Source organism: Nicotiana tabacum, chromosome 9 (genome assembly GCF_000715075.1).
Source record: "Nicotiana tabacum cultivar K326 chromosome 9, ASM71507v2, whole genome shotgun sequence".
NCBI classification, from domain to species: domain Eukaryota; kingdom Viridiplantae; phylum Streptophyta; class Magnoliopsida; order Solanales; family Solanaceae; genus Nicotiana; species Nicotiana tabacum.
Genome location: NC_134088.1, coordinates 116,685,556 through 116,698,553, shown reverse-complemented (window position 1 = coordinate 116,698,553; position 12,998 = coordinate 116,685,556). Strand labels below are relative to the sequence as shown.

Below are 12,998 nucleotides of genomic sequence, written 5' to 3'. Positions count from 1 at the left end.
CTTATGAATATAAAAAGTTTTAGAAGAATAGTATGTAATTTAATCTTTAGCTTTAACTAACTTGGAGTAATATTAAAAAAAAAAAAGATAAAAGGGAGTCTTTTTTCCACGTCCCAATTGACCCTTTCCCTCTTCAAAGATCAATTAACTCATGTGGCATGCAACCAAAACCTAACTTATTCATAGTGGAAATCCTAAGGTTATGCCACTATTTTTCTACACACAATGTTTTTATTATTAAATATTGACTGTTCAATATTTAGCTTTTTGCTACACCTAAATTGTTTTTTGTCCTCAAGCCGTACGACAAGCTTGCGCTTCTTTTACTTAGCATTATAGGTGATTAGCACATTAAACTTTTTCCAGATCAAGTCTGAGCAATGACCATGCTTGGCATCTTATTGTCAATGGATATTAATCTTTAAATTAATCTGTAATTAAGTGCAGAATAAGACACTATTAGGGAACATGATGGCGGAGCCAGAAATTTCATTAAGGGGAGTCAAAACATAAAGAAATAAACTCTTCAAGAAGTCAAAAGGTGTTATTATATAATATATATACATATTTAAAAAAAAATTACCTAGTTATACAGTGTAATTTTCCGGCGAAGTGGTATCTGTTGACACCCGGTGTATGTGGCTCGGCCACTAAACATGATATCTTGTCTTTTCTTTTTAGATTGCCCATCGATCTTAGTAGATCTAATCTTTGTTTATTCATACTAAGTTATGCAGTTAGTAATAATTAATTATATTAGTGTTGACAATGCAACCTACACTAGAACCCTCAACATAAATTTCAAGGAGCAAGATTGAGATCATGGTAGAAGAATAGAAGTTTCTAGATATATTGTTTTTTTCTTTTATCTTTCTTTTTACGTCCAAAAGTAAAAATATTTTCTTTGTGATAGTTCTTTTCAAATGACTTGAAAGACTGAGAAATGGCATAAATTATCAGATACGACAATTGTTTCGTAATAACATAAAATCTTAAAAGAGATGTCAATTTCGGACAATAATATCATGATTTTGGTTTAACAAACCAACAAGCACTAGCTAATACAGTAGTAAATGAAGTTGCTAGTGCTTGAAACTATTCTTAGTGGATATTCTTGTAATCCTCTAGGCACTGTACCCTTATTTGCTTTGAATCACAAGAAAGTACCAAATGTATGTACGATAATGATAATAAGCCGCCGCTAGAACTCCTTAGGGACACGAATGGTGATAAGCCGGAATTTGAAATTTATTAGTTTTAAATTTGTCGCTGAATTCATAACTCATCTTAATTATTAGATTTTTTTTAAAAAATATATACAAATTTAATAAAAAAATTTAATATAAATATAGAAACTAAACAAAAAGATACTGAGTTTGTCCAATCACGTACTAATTTCTCTAGCTCTCCCCTTGATGCTGCTAATATCAACAAATTGATAATGCAGATCTCTTTGAGGCACAGATGGTCTAAGGTGCAGGTTTTTAACGTATTGTCTTGACATATGGATTTTGGACTTATGGACGACAATAATGGCGTAGCCATATACATTGAAAGGTGATGAACCGAACACCCTTCATCAAAAAATTATACGATATATATAAAATTTAGTGTATATAGGCAAAAATTATTTTTATATGTGTATATTAAATTTTGAATACCTTTCGCGAAATTCCTGATTTCGTCGTTGCACAACAACAAGCTTATTTTCTACACTGATGATAAGGTGAAGATTGAGCTATTAATTGAGGGCAAAATGACACTTTCTTTGATGCTCATCCTAAACAGTTTTGTAAATATATGTGAGTCACTCATTGTGGCTAACCAAAGTTCTATATTTAAGTGCCATTTCATCCAGACAACCACATAAATACGTCGTTACACATAATTCCAAGTCGTACCACAAGCTTTTTAAGGTCACATGTAGAACTCGTATATGAGTGAAATTCAAGAGTTTTCATGGTACATATGAAAAGATGGACTACATATATGGACATATCCTCTCACGTGCGAATCTGATTATTTTTCATAGTCCAAATAGTGAAATTCTCTTTTAGATAACCGGGTGGTGGTAAGATTCGAATTAGAACTATTGTCTGCTTTGATATTATATTGAATTGTGTACCTATCTTATCTAATAATTTGAACTGTTAGAAAAAAAATACATTTTAATTTACTTAATTATGTATCAACCTTTGATTTTTTAGTGAATGGAATGGATGACTTTAAAGATAATTTTAGGAACGAGCTTGCTTGAGGATGTATCAATGAGGATTAAAATTAACTAAAAATCTTGATTCTCCCTTAATTTGTCTTTTAAAGTTTACTTCATTGTAGCATTTTCTACTGGAAAAAAAAAAAAAAAAAAAAGACTGAGATCATGACGAAATCCAGAAAATAAGTCTAAGGGTCATTGTCAACTCATTTATAAAATCTTCTTATCCTCATCCATATATTACTAATCTTCACCCTAAGTTTCTCATAGAACGTTCTTGGCTGGCGTAGTCTTCCACCTTAGTACCCCCAGCCCCACAAGGATCCCACTACTTCTCACGTGCTGTCCTACAAAATCCAACTCTATAAAAACCCTTCTCCTATCTCAATTTTTTCCACTCATTCGAAGGTCACAAAAACAAGGAATTCAAAGCCTTAAACTAAACTTAGACAATACTAGAAAACGTCATTCATCTTTTCTCCGAAAATCATAGATTCATTTCTTCAAAATGGCAACCTCTAGCTTCGAATCTATTCGAGCTAGAGCTGTGTGGCGGACGTGCCTAGCGTCCGCCTTTCGGACCGCCTTGGCGTGCTCCATAGTTGGTGTAGCCACCCTTTTCGGGCCAGAATGTTTCAAGACTCAAGTCGCATTCCCGGCTTTTTCTTACGTTACTGTTATTCTTGTTATAACTAATGCTACGTTAGGTGACACTTTGCGCTGTTGTTGGCTCGCGTTTTACGCCACGGTCCAAGGTGTTTGTCCTGCTATATTGAGCCTCTGGTTGATCGGCCCGGCCCGGCTCACGGCCAGCACCACGGCCATTGCCGTGGCGTTGAGCGCGTTCGTCGTGGTGCTACCCGAAAACACTCACTTGATAGCTAAGCGCATAGCGCTAGGACAGCTTGTTATTGTGTACGTTATTGGTTATATTAATGGTGGAAAAACTGAACCGGTTATGCACCCGGTTCATGTTGCGGCTAGCACTGCTGTTGGAGTCGGGGCTTGTGTTTTAGCATTGTTGTTACCCTATCCAAACCTTGCTTGTTGTGAGGTGAGAATTAGAATTAATTCTTTGTTAAACTTCTCTTTAATTCTCGTGGTTGTTGAAAATTAAAGTAGTAGCGCGCGCACTAGTGGTATATAGAGTTTAATTACTACTGATCACTACTTGACTAAATTTAATGAAAGTTAGTGTGAAATGCATTATTACTCGTTTCATTTTCAACATTAGCATGCACTTTGTCTTCAAAAAATTAGTATATTTTTACACTATCAATATAATTTAATCGGCCGACAAGAGTTTGCTGAGTTGGTTGGGCGAACGGTATCGATTCCCTGCACCAGCAGCCTGCTCAGTTAGAGCTCGTCGAACCGGTTTTGTGTGATGCAGTTTATATCTTCTGTGTGGTATATATAATTTAATCTCTTGTAGAAGACTACTCTTGTTTTTACTATCTTTGCTCTTTTAGTATAAATATCGGGTGTGAATAAATATTTTATTTTAACAAGATTGGTTAATGTTTGCAGGTAAAAGAGAAAAGCAGGCTTTTTGTGGAAAATGCTTCGGAGAGGATTAACCTGTTTGTAAAGGCATTCTCAGCTGAAGACAGAGAATCTGCACTTGCTTTAATTTCTCAAGCCAAATCCTTAGTTAACAATGGACCCAAACTTCTCCAAGCTATTAAATCCAAACAAGTAAGCTCCCATGATAAACTACTACTACATGTTTATTAATCTATGATGTTCGGACTCGTCAAAAATATCGTCGGATTCTTCAAAAATAGTGCATTTTCGAAAGATCCGACACGAGAGCAGCTACGTTTTTGGAGAGTCCGAGCATCATAGTTATTAACTACTACTATTTCAGTAGTAATTCTAAGTTAAATTTGTCCTCATATTTTTTATTTTCAAAAATATTTTTTGTAACAGGAAAGCATGAAATGGGAACGATTTCCATTCAAGTTTTTAAGACCATATGGAGAGAAACCAGGAAATAAATTTCAAGAAATTCAAACACCCTTAAGAGGAATGGAAATTGCATTGGAAAAATCTCCTCCATTTCCACTTGATATTCTTAACTCAGAGCTAAAAGATGGTCTAGAAAAGTTAAGTGAACACATTTCAAAGCAAGTCAAAAACATTTCCCTTGAGTCAGCAACTGTGCCAGAGTCAAATGCAGAAAATGCTGAAAAGTTCCTCCAAACACTTCAAACAATTCAACCAACAAAAAACGATTTACCCTCTTTATTCTTTCTTTTTTGCCTTAAACTCCTGTTAAATAAACCAATTTTCCTATCATCCAAAAAAGAATCCAAGAAACAAGATGAAGAAGAAGGATATATGAGAAAGACATGGACCAATTTGGCAGTTACTATAAATAGTAGAAGATTTATGGCTGCTTTCAAACTCTCACTTTCTTTAGGCCTTGCAATTTTCTTTGGATCTATTTATAGTAAGGAAAATGGATTTTGGGCTGGGCTTCCGGTTGCTATAAGCCTAGCAGCAACAAGAGAAGCGACATTCAAAGTTGCAAATGTTAAAGCTCAAGGGACAGTGTTGGGAACAGTATATGGTGTCTTAGGATGTTTTCTCTTTGAAAGATTTGTGCAAATAAGGTTCTTGTCTCTGCTTCCTTGGTTCATTGTCAGCAGCTTTTTGAGCCGTAGCAGAATGTACGGCCAAGCAGGTGGGATTTCTTTTCCTTTTTTTTTGGGGCCTACGAAAGATGAAATCTATATACATATTTTAGGAGTATATTAAGAACATACTTTTTTCTACTGAAGAAATTTCTAGTGAAATTTGTCCTAACACAAAATATTTTAGTCTTAACACAATTAACCGGTTGGATCCATTATTTACTTTTTCTAGCATAATTTATTATATACCGATTGAACATAGTTATACATATATTATACGTCCGTCGGCTATTCATAGTTTAAGAAGGTGGTCTACTATATACTTTAATTCTTAAAAGTTTTAAAGCAAAAGGGGGCACGGTATTTATCAATAAAAAAAATCTTCAAAGGCGTATGTACTATACATTTTGTGTGTTCAATTGAACCATTATTTTTTCCATATCAAGTATAGATATACAAGTGAAAATTATTAATGTGTCAGCATTTATTAAAATCTAAAGTTTAACCCATCAATCAAGCTGATCTTTTTCATTTTGCTTTGTGTTTAGGTGGAATTTCTGCTGTTATCGGGGCAGTACTAATTCTAGGTAGAAAAGGATTTGGTCCCCCAAGTGAATTTGCCATAGCAAGAATTACAGAAACTTTCATTGGATTATCATGTTCAATAATGGTGGAAATTTTGTTACAACCAACAAGAGCTTCTACATTAGCTAAAATCCAACTTTCCAAGAGTTTTGGAATTTTGCATGATTGCATTGACAACATAAGTTTCAGTTCATATAGCAAATATAGCTTAGAAGAAAGCCAAAAGAAACTAAAATTCCACGTAAATGAATTGGGAAAATTCATTGCGGAAGCTGAGGCAGAGCCCAATTTCTGGTTTTTCCCTTTTAGTAGTGCTTGCTATGGTAAGCTTATGGGGTCATTGTCAAAAATGGTGGAATATTTACTTTTTGGGTCACAAGCACTAAGATTCCTAGAACAAGAATCTGAAAAAATCGACAGTAATGTGTGGAAAACAATTGTGAAAAAACTAGATGCTGACATCATGCTTTTTAAGGATTTAATTGGCTCTTATACAAAATGTTTTGAGGAGGTTAGTTTGGTAAAATCACTTGTTGTACTTGACAAGGAATTTGAGAAGAAGAAAGTTGCAGTTGATCTTGAGCTGGGCAAATTACCAACCCCTTATACCATAAGGTCTTCAAGTGAAGAGGAAATTGAGAAAAACTTAGTTTCTTTTCTTCAACATTCAAATGAAGTTGTTGAACTTATTGTGAAAGGTGGTAAAAGTGATGAGAAGCTCAAGGGACAATTGGTTTTAAGTTTGAGTGCATTTGGTTTTTGTATGGATAATCTTGTGAAGGAGACTAAAGAGATTGAGAAGGGAATTAAAGAACTTGTACAGTGGGAAAACCCCTCTTGCCATGTAAAGTTGTATGATATTTCTTGTAAAGTACGGGCTTTAGCCAATACTGAAACAAATTGAAGATAATGATATTTGAAATTTGATTGTTGAAATTAAGTCTCCTTTTAAATTTCTACACTTGAAATTTCTTCTTCACATAAACTTTTAGGTTTTTAAAATTACCAAAAAGAGTAGAAGCAAATTTCAGGTATTAATTTTAATACAGTATGATATACTAAGATCATTTGATCAGTCTAATGAAACCTCCATCCATAAAGACTACGCTAAGCAAAGATTCATTTGATTATTCCGATAATAGCACATATCACCACTAACGCAAGCACCACCACCAACATACCTGGTGTAAACTCACAAGTGGGATCTGGGAGGGTAGTGTATACACAAACTTTATTTATATCTTATGAAGATAGAGAAGTTGTCTCTGATAAACCCTCGACTCAAGAAAAGCATAATCACAACAGTTTTGAAAAAGAAACATGGAACATGAGAAGCCATGGAAAGAAAAGCAGTAACAACATCCAGATAACCGAAGAAAAGAAGCAACACATGATAATTATATTGAAATTTAAGAACAGAAAATACGAGAATAACACTAGTTCTACAGGTACAGAAAGGATATACAGGTATGAAAAAGAAATACGTTCGACTACTTACTAACCTACTATCTTATTTCCTCGATATTCACGCTCACCTATCAAGGGTCATGTCTTCGGTAAGCTGAAGATGTGGTAACGTTAGCACCTTTTTATGCAAAAAAAATAAAAAATAAAAATCAAGATGATTTACATGCATATGAACATAAATAATACTATTATTTTCCGCGAAGGGGCCCTTGTTATTAATAATTTGATTTTTCTAATAATATTAAGTATTGACATATGCAAGATTTTGTACAAAAAAGTTTGCCAATAGCTAGGATCCATATGTATGTACATGCACACATACAAATCCTCTTTGTTAGTGCTAATTAGTGGCTCCGCCACTCGAGATCGCCTAATTTACTTCATTAATTCCATGCATGTTGAGTTCCTTCATTTTGCAAAAATGACCTTTCCATATCCAGAAGGCTAGCTGATGAATTGATTTTCTCTACCTTCATTTGGCAAAAATGACCTCAATTTCTCACGTATTTCAGCAACCTCTTCTCGGCTTTTCTGGGTTGACCATGACATTCACATAACGAACCTCCTTTAATTTCCAATCCATATCCAACTTGACAATTAAAGCCTTGATTGAACTTGAAGATTTGTACTAGTTGCATTGCTGAATGACGCTAGCCTTTGACCTTTCCTGAACCTTAGGTGAGCTGCCATGTCCCCTGCTAACGTTCTCAAGATTACCTCTGCGCCCAACCTAATTATCATTTTCTCATTACTCAAGTCGTCCAAGAGATAAAATTGATCTCCGCCATAGGAATTTATTTTTCTTTTCCCTCAAAGGTGTGATAATATGATCCCCAATAGCACCATATTACGGACAAAATGAAGCAGCTACTTTCAAAATAAGAGAAAGAAAAACAACGATTGAAGTGAGAGAGTCAGAGTCGAAAAGAGGGTTCTTCACTTTTTTCTCTCATTCAAAACCGCGCATGAGACTTTCATCTTATACGACTCCTAAATAATAAAAGAAGAAGAGAATAATTCCAAATTTAAACTTAACGAGTTCAGCTTGTGTGGTTCTTTGAACTAATTACTCGTGTAGATTTTAAATTACTGGTTCATATGGTAAAATTTATTGAAGCTTTATTGGGTTTCACATATGTATGTTTACTCTGCCTCAAATATACTGAGTTCTATTAAATCCGTAAAATCTATGCCACATATGAGTAAGGAAGATTGTGAACAGTCAAAAAGACCGTTGACTCTTTTCAAGATCAAGAGCTAGCGTTATTGAAATGCACCAATTCACTATCAATCGAGTTACAAGATATTTATGTCATACGGCTATATATAGTTGAGCTCCGAGTCACTTGCTTGAGGGTTCTAACGGCCTTGTCTTTCCTCTTCTTTTTTTGTATGCTTTTACGTTCACATGCCTTGTTAACGTTATTTTACTTCGAAAGCATGTAAAGACTTCATAATATACTTCAGAACTTAGAAGGTTTCAAATGTTGATTTGGTCAATAATTATTTTTATAAAGAATTTAAACTATATGCAATGACGATATAAAAAAATATTGGATTCGGGGAGACACTACTTTAAAAAGGCCAAATTGCGACTGAAATTTTTCGACCGAAATATGTAATCGACTGTTTCGGTCGGAAATCTTTAAAAAAATATTAAATTTTTCTTAAATAATTTCGACCACTTTTCCGACTAAACTAGTAGTAACATTTGGTGCAAAAAATACGGAATTTAATTTCCGACGAAATCGGTCGGAAAATATAAGTCAGTATTTTATTGCTTTGATAGTTTTGCGATCGAATCGGACGAAACATGATATTTAGCTTGTGAGCACCTAATTTTTGACTATATTTGAATTCTTACCACCTTCTACTATGTAATTACTTTTAGAAATTTAATATACATTTTTTTTAGTTTTGTTACATTTTTTTTTATATAGGGTAAGAATTAAAAATAATTTAAAAGGTCAAATTATTACTATTAGTATTATTTTTATTTTTTATATTTATTTTTAAATAAAATAAATTTAAAAGAACCGAAAAAATTAAATATTTTTTTTAATTTTCGGATGGGAATAAAATAATAAGAAAATTAAAAGTATGGAATAAAAAAAGTAAAAGTAAAAGTAGGTGGAAATTATTTTTTTTTAAAAGTAAAAGAAAGTGAAAAATTAAAAAAAATAAAGTAAAAGAATGTGGAAATTTAAAAAATGAAAAGTAAAAGAAGTTGAAATTAAAAAATAAAAGTAAAGGTAGCTGAATATTTTTTTAAAAAAAGTAAAAGAAAGTAGAAATTAAAACAAAGAAAAGTAAGATAAGTGAAAATTTAAAACAAAAACGTAAAATAAGTGGAAAAAAAAAAGTAAAAAGTGGGAAATTAATAAAAGAAAAGTAAAGGAAAGTGGGATTTTTTTTTTTCAAAAGAAGAAAAATGGGAAGTGGAAAATTCTTTTTAATTTAAAAATAATAAAATAAAAATAAATCTAAAAAAATTCCGAATTTTTTTTTCTATAAATAGAAGAGAAATGTGAGGAGAGAGGGAGAGGGAGAAGGAGAAAAAAGAAGGGAGGAGGGAATTGAGAGAAATTATTTTTTTCTTCCACGCTAAGGAAATTTCTACTCGTGTCATTCTTTCTTCATCTTTCTTTCAAACAATCCAGTAAGTCATCACCTAAAAACCAACAAAAATATTTCATAACATCCTTTTTTACACGCCAAAAAGTGGAGTCAATAGTCGAGGTCGAGGATTCCGTCGGAGCTCCGTTTACTAGGTTTGATGTTATTCGTCGCTTATGCTTGTTCGACGTTCATCTGAGTTATTGTACATGTTCTTGGAGACTCATTTAATTGGAAATTTTGCATTAAAGGTTTATTCTTCCCTCTGTTCTTTTTATCTTATTTCATGTGATTTTATTTATTTGCCTTTAAACTTTATAAATAATAATGTAAGTTAGTCCTTAAATGCTATATGCTTAATCATATTTCTGCAAATATGGTATTCAAACTTGCTTTAAAGTTGAGAAGATTTGGACCCTAATGAGTTTGGGCTTCAATTGTTGGGTTATAGGGTATTGGTATATGATGGTTTATTTATTCAAATATCTAAAATCATACATTTCTTCCACAAGTAATTTCATAATTCATGGCCTTCACAATAATCTCAAACTTAGGAAAGAAACAAATCTTGAATGTGCTAGAATGCTTTAGGCGTACTCTTAATTAATTGAATTATCGTGATTATGTATACATTCGCGTGACATAATTACGATTCCCAAAACTAAAATCAAGGTATGCGTTCGTGCAACTTTGGGAGAAACAACCTTACATATAATAAAAATGCTATTAATTGCGTGCACGTACATGTGACATGATTTTGGCACAATAAACAAAACGGATTCACACACATGATTCGTTTCAAAGATAATTTCATATTTTAATATAAAAGCGGACAGATAAACACATGAAAATCAATAAATCACATTTTAACTAAAATTAATTCAAGTCAAGTTGTAGTCAATAAAGCGACCATGGTAGAACCACGGGACTCGGGGAATGCCTTACACCTTCTCCTCGGTCAACAGAATTTCTTACCCGTACTTTATTTTCGCAGACCAATAATAATAGAGTCAAACCTTCCTTTGACTAGGGATTCAAATAAAATGTGACTTGGAACACCCAAAAAATCAATTCCAAGTGGCGACTCTGTAAATAAAATAATCCTTATTCAAATTTGTCACTTTAATTGAAAAACCTCTTTCACCCACGACAATCCATAACACATATATCTTTTGGGGCAAAAAGAGGTGTGACAGCTCTGGCGACTCTGCTAGGGAGAATAACCCAAAACTTCTGGTTCAGGTTTCAGAATTCGAGCTTGTAATGTGATCTATACTTGGCTTTCTTGATTGTTAATATTACTGTGTTTGTGGGCCTAATGTGCTAATTGTCGCTCATTTACCGCTTTGATATTATTTGAACTATATAAACTGCCTTCTTACGCCTCACTTCTGAGTCTTCTAAATTTATAGTGCACACGTGCGCGTGGCCCACTATTATGTTAGAGGTCATCCCAAATAAAACGAGACTGGATCAGTAACTGGGCCGAGTAGACTTTCGTGCTCCCGGTACGTTGCTCCCACCTCGGCTCGAGCTGTCCGCTTGGGTAAGCCAGGTCTAAAATACCCCCACAGGATTTTAAATCTAGAATAACATAGCCTCATGCCGGATCCCTAGTAGGAACGTTTGTTTGCATCACATGCATTTGATTTTGGGGACTCAACACAGGGGTTTGGTCCGTCTAGGACAGGTGTACCCAAAAATAAAAGACCATAATGATGCATCCTACGTGCTATTTTGCATTTTGTTTGATCTGATTTGCATGTTGACCGGCTGCTAGAATAAATACAGAAAATTGAGAAAAGGCAGAAGTGAGAAGTATGAGAGAGAAAATTCACCCGGTTTCCAAAAATTCCGGTATTTGAAAAATCTAGAAACTCTGCCGAAATTTTTTTTTTAAAAAAAAAGAGAAAAAAAAAAAAAGTCATTTCAAAATGAGTAAAACAATTTATGTTTTCCCTGTTGTGTCAAAACCAACCGAACTACGCAGGTCTAATTCTCACCGGATGTGAGATATGTAGGCAAACCTCATCGGTTCCGGCCCCAATTTTCAAAAATCCAAAAATATTTTCATTTAATTCCTTCTTTAGAAGTCTTTCTTTAGAAAATCCCAAATAAAAAAAATTTAAAACCAAAAATATTTTCTTTCTTTTTAAAAGTCTTTCATTCGAAAAGGAAAATCAAATCAAATCTAAAAATATATTTGTTTTTCCTTCTTTAGAAGTCTTTCTTCGGAAAAAATAAAATAAAAATTGAAATTCAAAAACAAATTCTTTCTTCTTTAGAAGTTTTTCTTTTAAAACATTCTCAATAAAAACATAAAAAAATATATATTAAAAAATTAAAATTCGAAAATATTTTCTTTACTCTTAAAGAAGTTTTTCTTTCAAAAATTTCCCTCCAAAAAAATAATAAAAAACTCAAAGCTCAAAAATATGTTCCTTGTTAGAAGTTTTCGTGATTTATTTTGTGTATGAGTAAAAAAATAATTAAGGAAAAAAGGGTTAGCTTGTTTACTTTATTCTTGATATTCCCTGAACTACGTAATGACCTGATTCATGCTGCATCATGATACGTAGGCAATCCCCATCGGATTCGATCATAACCATAAACAAATTGAGTGAAAAAATAAATCGAAGAAAAAAGAAGAAGAAAATTGAGTTAAAAAGAAAGAAAAGAGACAAAAAAATAACAAAGAAAAACAACAAAAAGAGAAAGAAAAAAGAAATCAAGGTAAAAAAGAAAAAAGAAAAATGAAAAAAAAAGCCTCCCCAAAAGGAATGAGTTCACCCCTGTTGGTGAATCATGCTCGAGCTTGTTCCAAAAAGCTAGTCAGGCTAGGTCTACTGCAGCCAGTAGCCCCGAACCAGCGCACCGGGCTAATGCTAGATGTGAATACAACTTTGGAGTTGTGGGACATGATACGGAAGACTGTTTGATTCTTAAGAGAGCAGTGGAAGACCTTATCGAGGTCAAGGCAATAGTGCTTATGGATGAAGAGGCCCCTAATATGATGAACAATCCTCTGTCTACTCACACTAATGGGCCAGTAGTCGGAATGATCTGTAAAGATGAGGAATTTGATCAATCACTGAAAACCACAGTAGCCATTGCCGCGGCAGAAGAGAAACCTAAAAACGGGTTGAAATCATCATCAAAAGAAGATGGGCACAGAGCCAAGCTGCCAAAGATATCAAGGCCACAAACCAACCACCACTTTTAAAACTCATAATTTTTCTTTGTTTGCAGAAGGAACAAAGCAGTGTAGAATGGCGACTCCTAAAAGACGAATGTCACCAAAGGTAAGTTTCCTTAAAATCTCCACTTTCCTTTAATTTTAGTATGCATAACTATTGTTCATACCTCTCATTTTCGTAGCTTAACCCAGGTAGAACCTTTTCTCCTAGGGGGATCCAGCTCATAGTTCCGAGTAAAAGTACTCTTCGCTTATGATATTTTACATAGCTTAACCCAGG

General features: G+C 33.6%; 1 protein-coding gene across 1 annotated transcript; it reads left to right on the top strand.

The window, feature by feature from the left end:
• The first annotated feature begins 2,605 nt into the window (after positions 1-2,605).
• Positions 2,606-6,375, top strand: LOC107776811 (uncharacterized). The gene is made up of 4 exons (XM_016596737.2): positions 2,606-3,269; positions 3,746-3,913; positions 4,148-4,904; positions 5,403-6,375. Exons 1-4 carry the CDS (start codon positions 2,724-2,726, stop codon positions 6,341-6,343), a joined length of 2,412 nt encoding a protein of 803 aa, XP_016452223.1. The 5' UTR covers positions 2,606-2,723; the 3' UTR covers positions 6,344-6,375.
• The last annotated feature ends 6,623 nt before the right edge of the window (positions 6,376-12,998 follow it).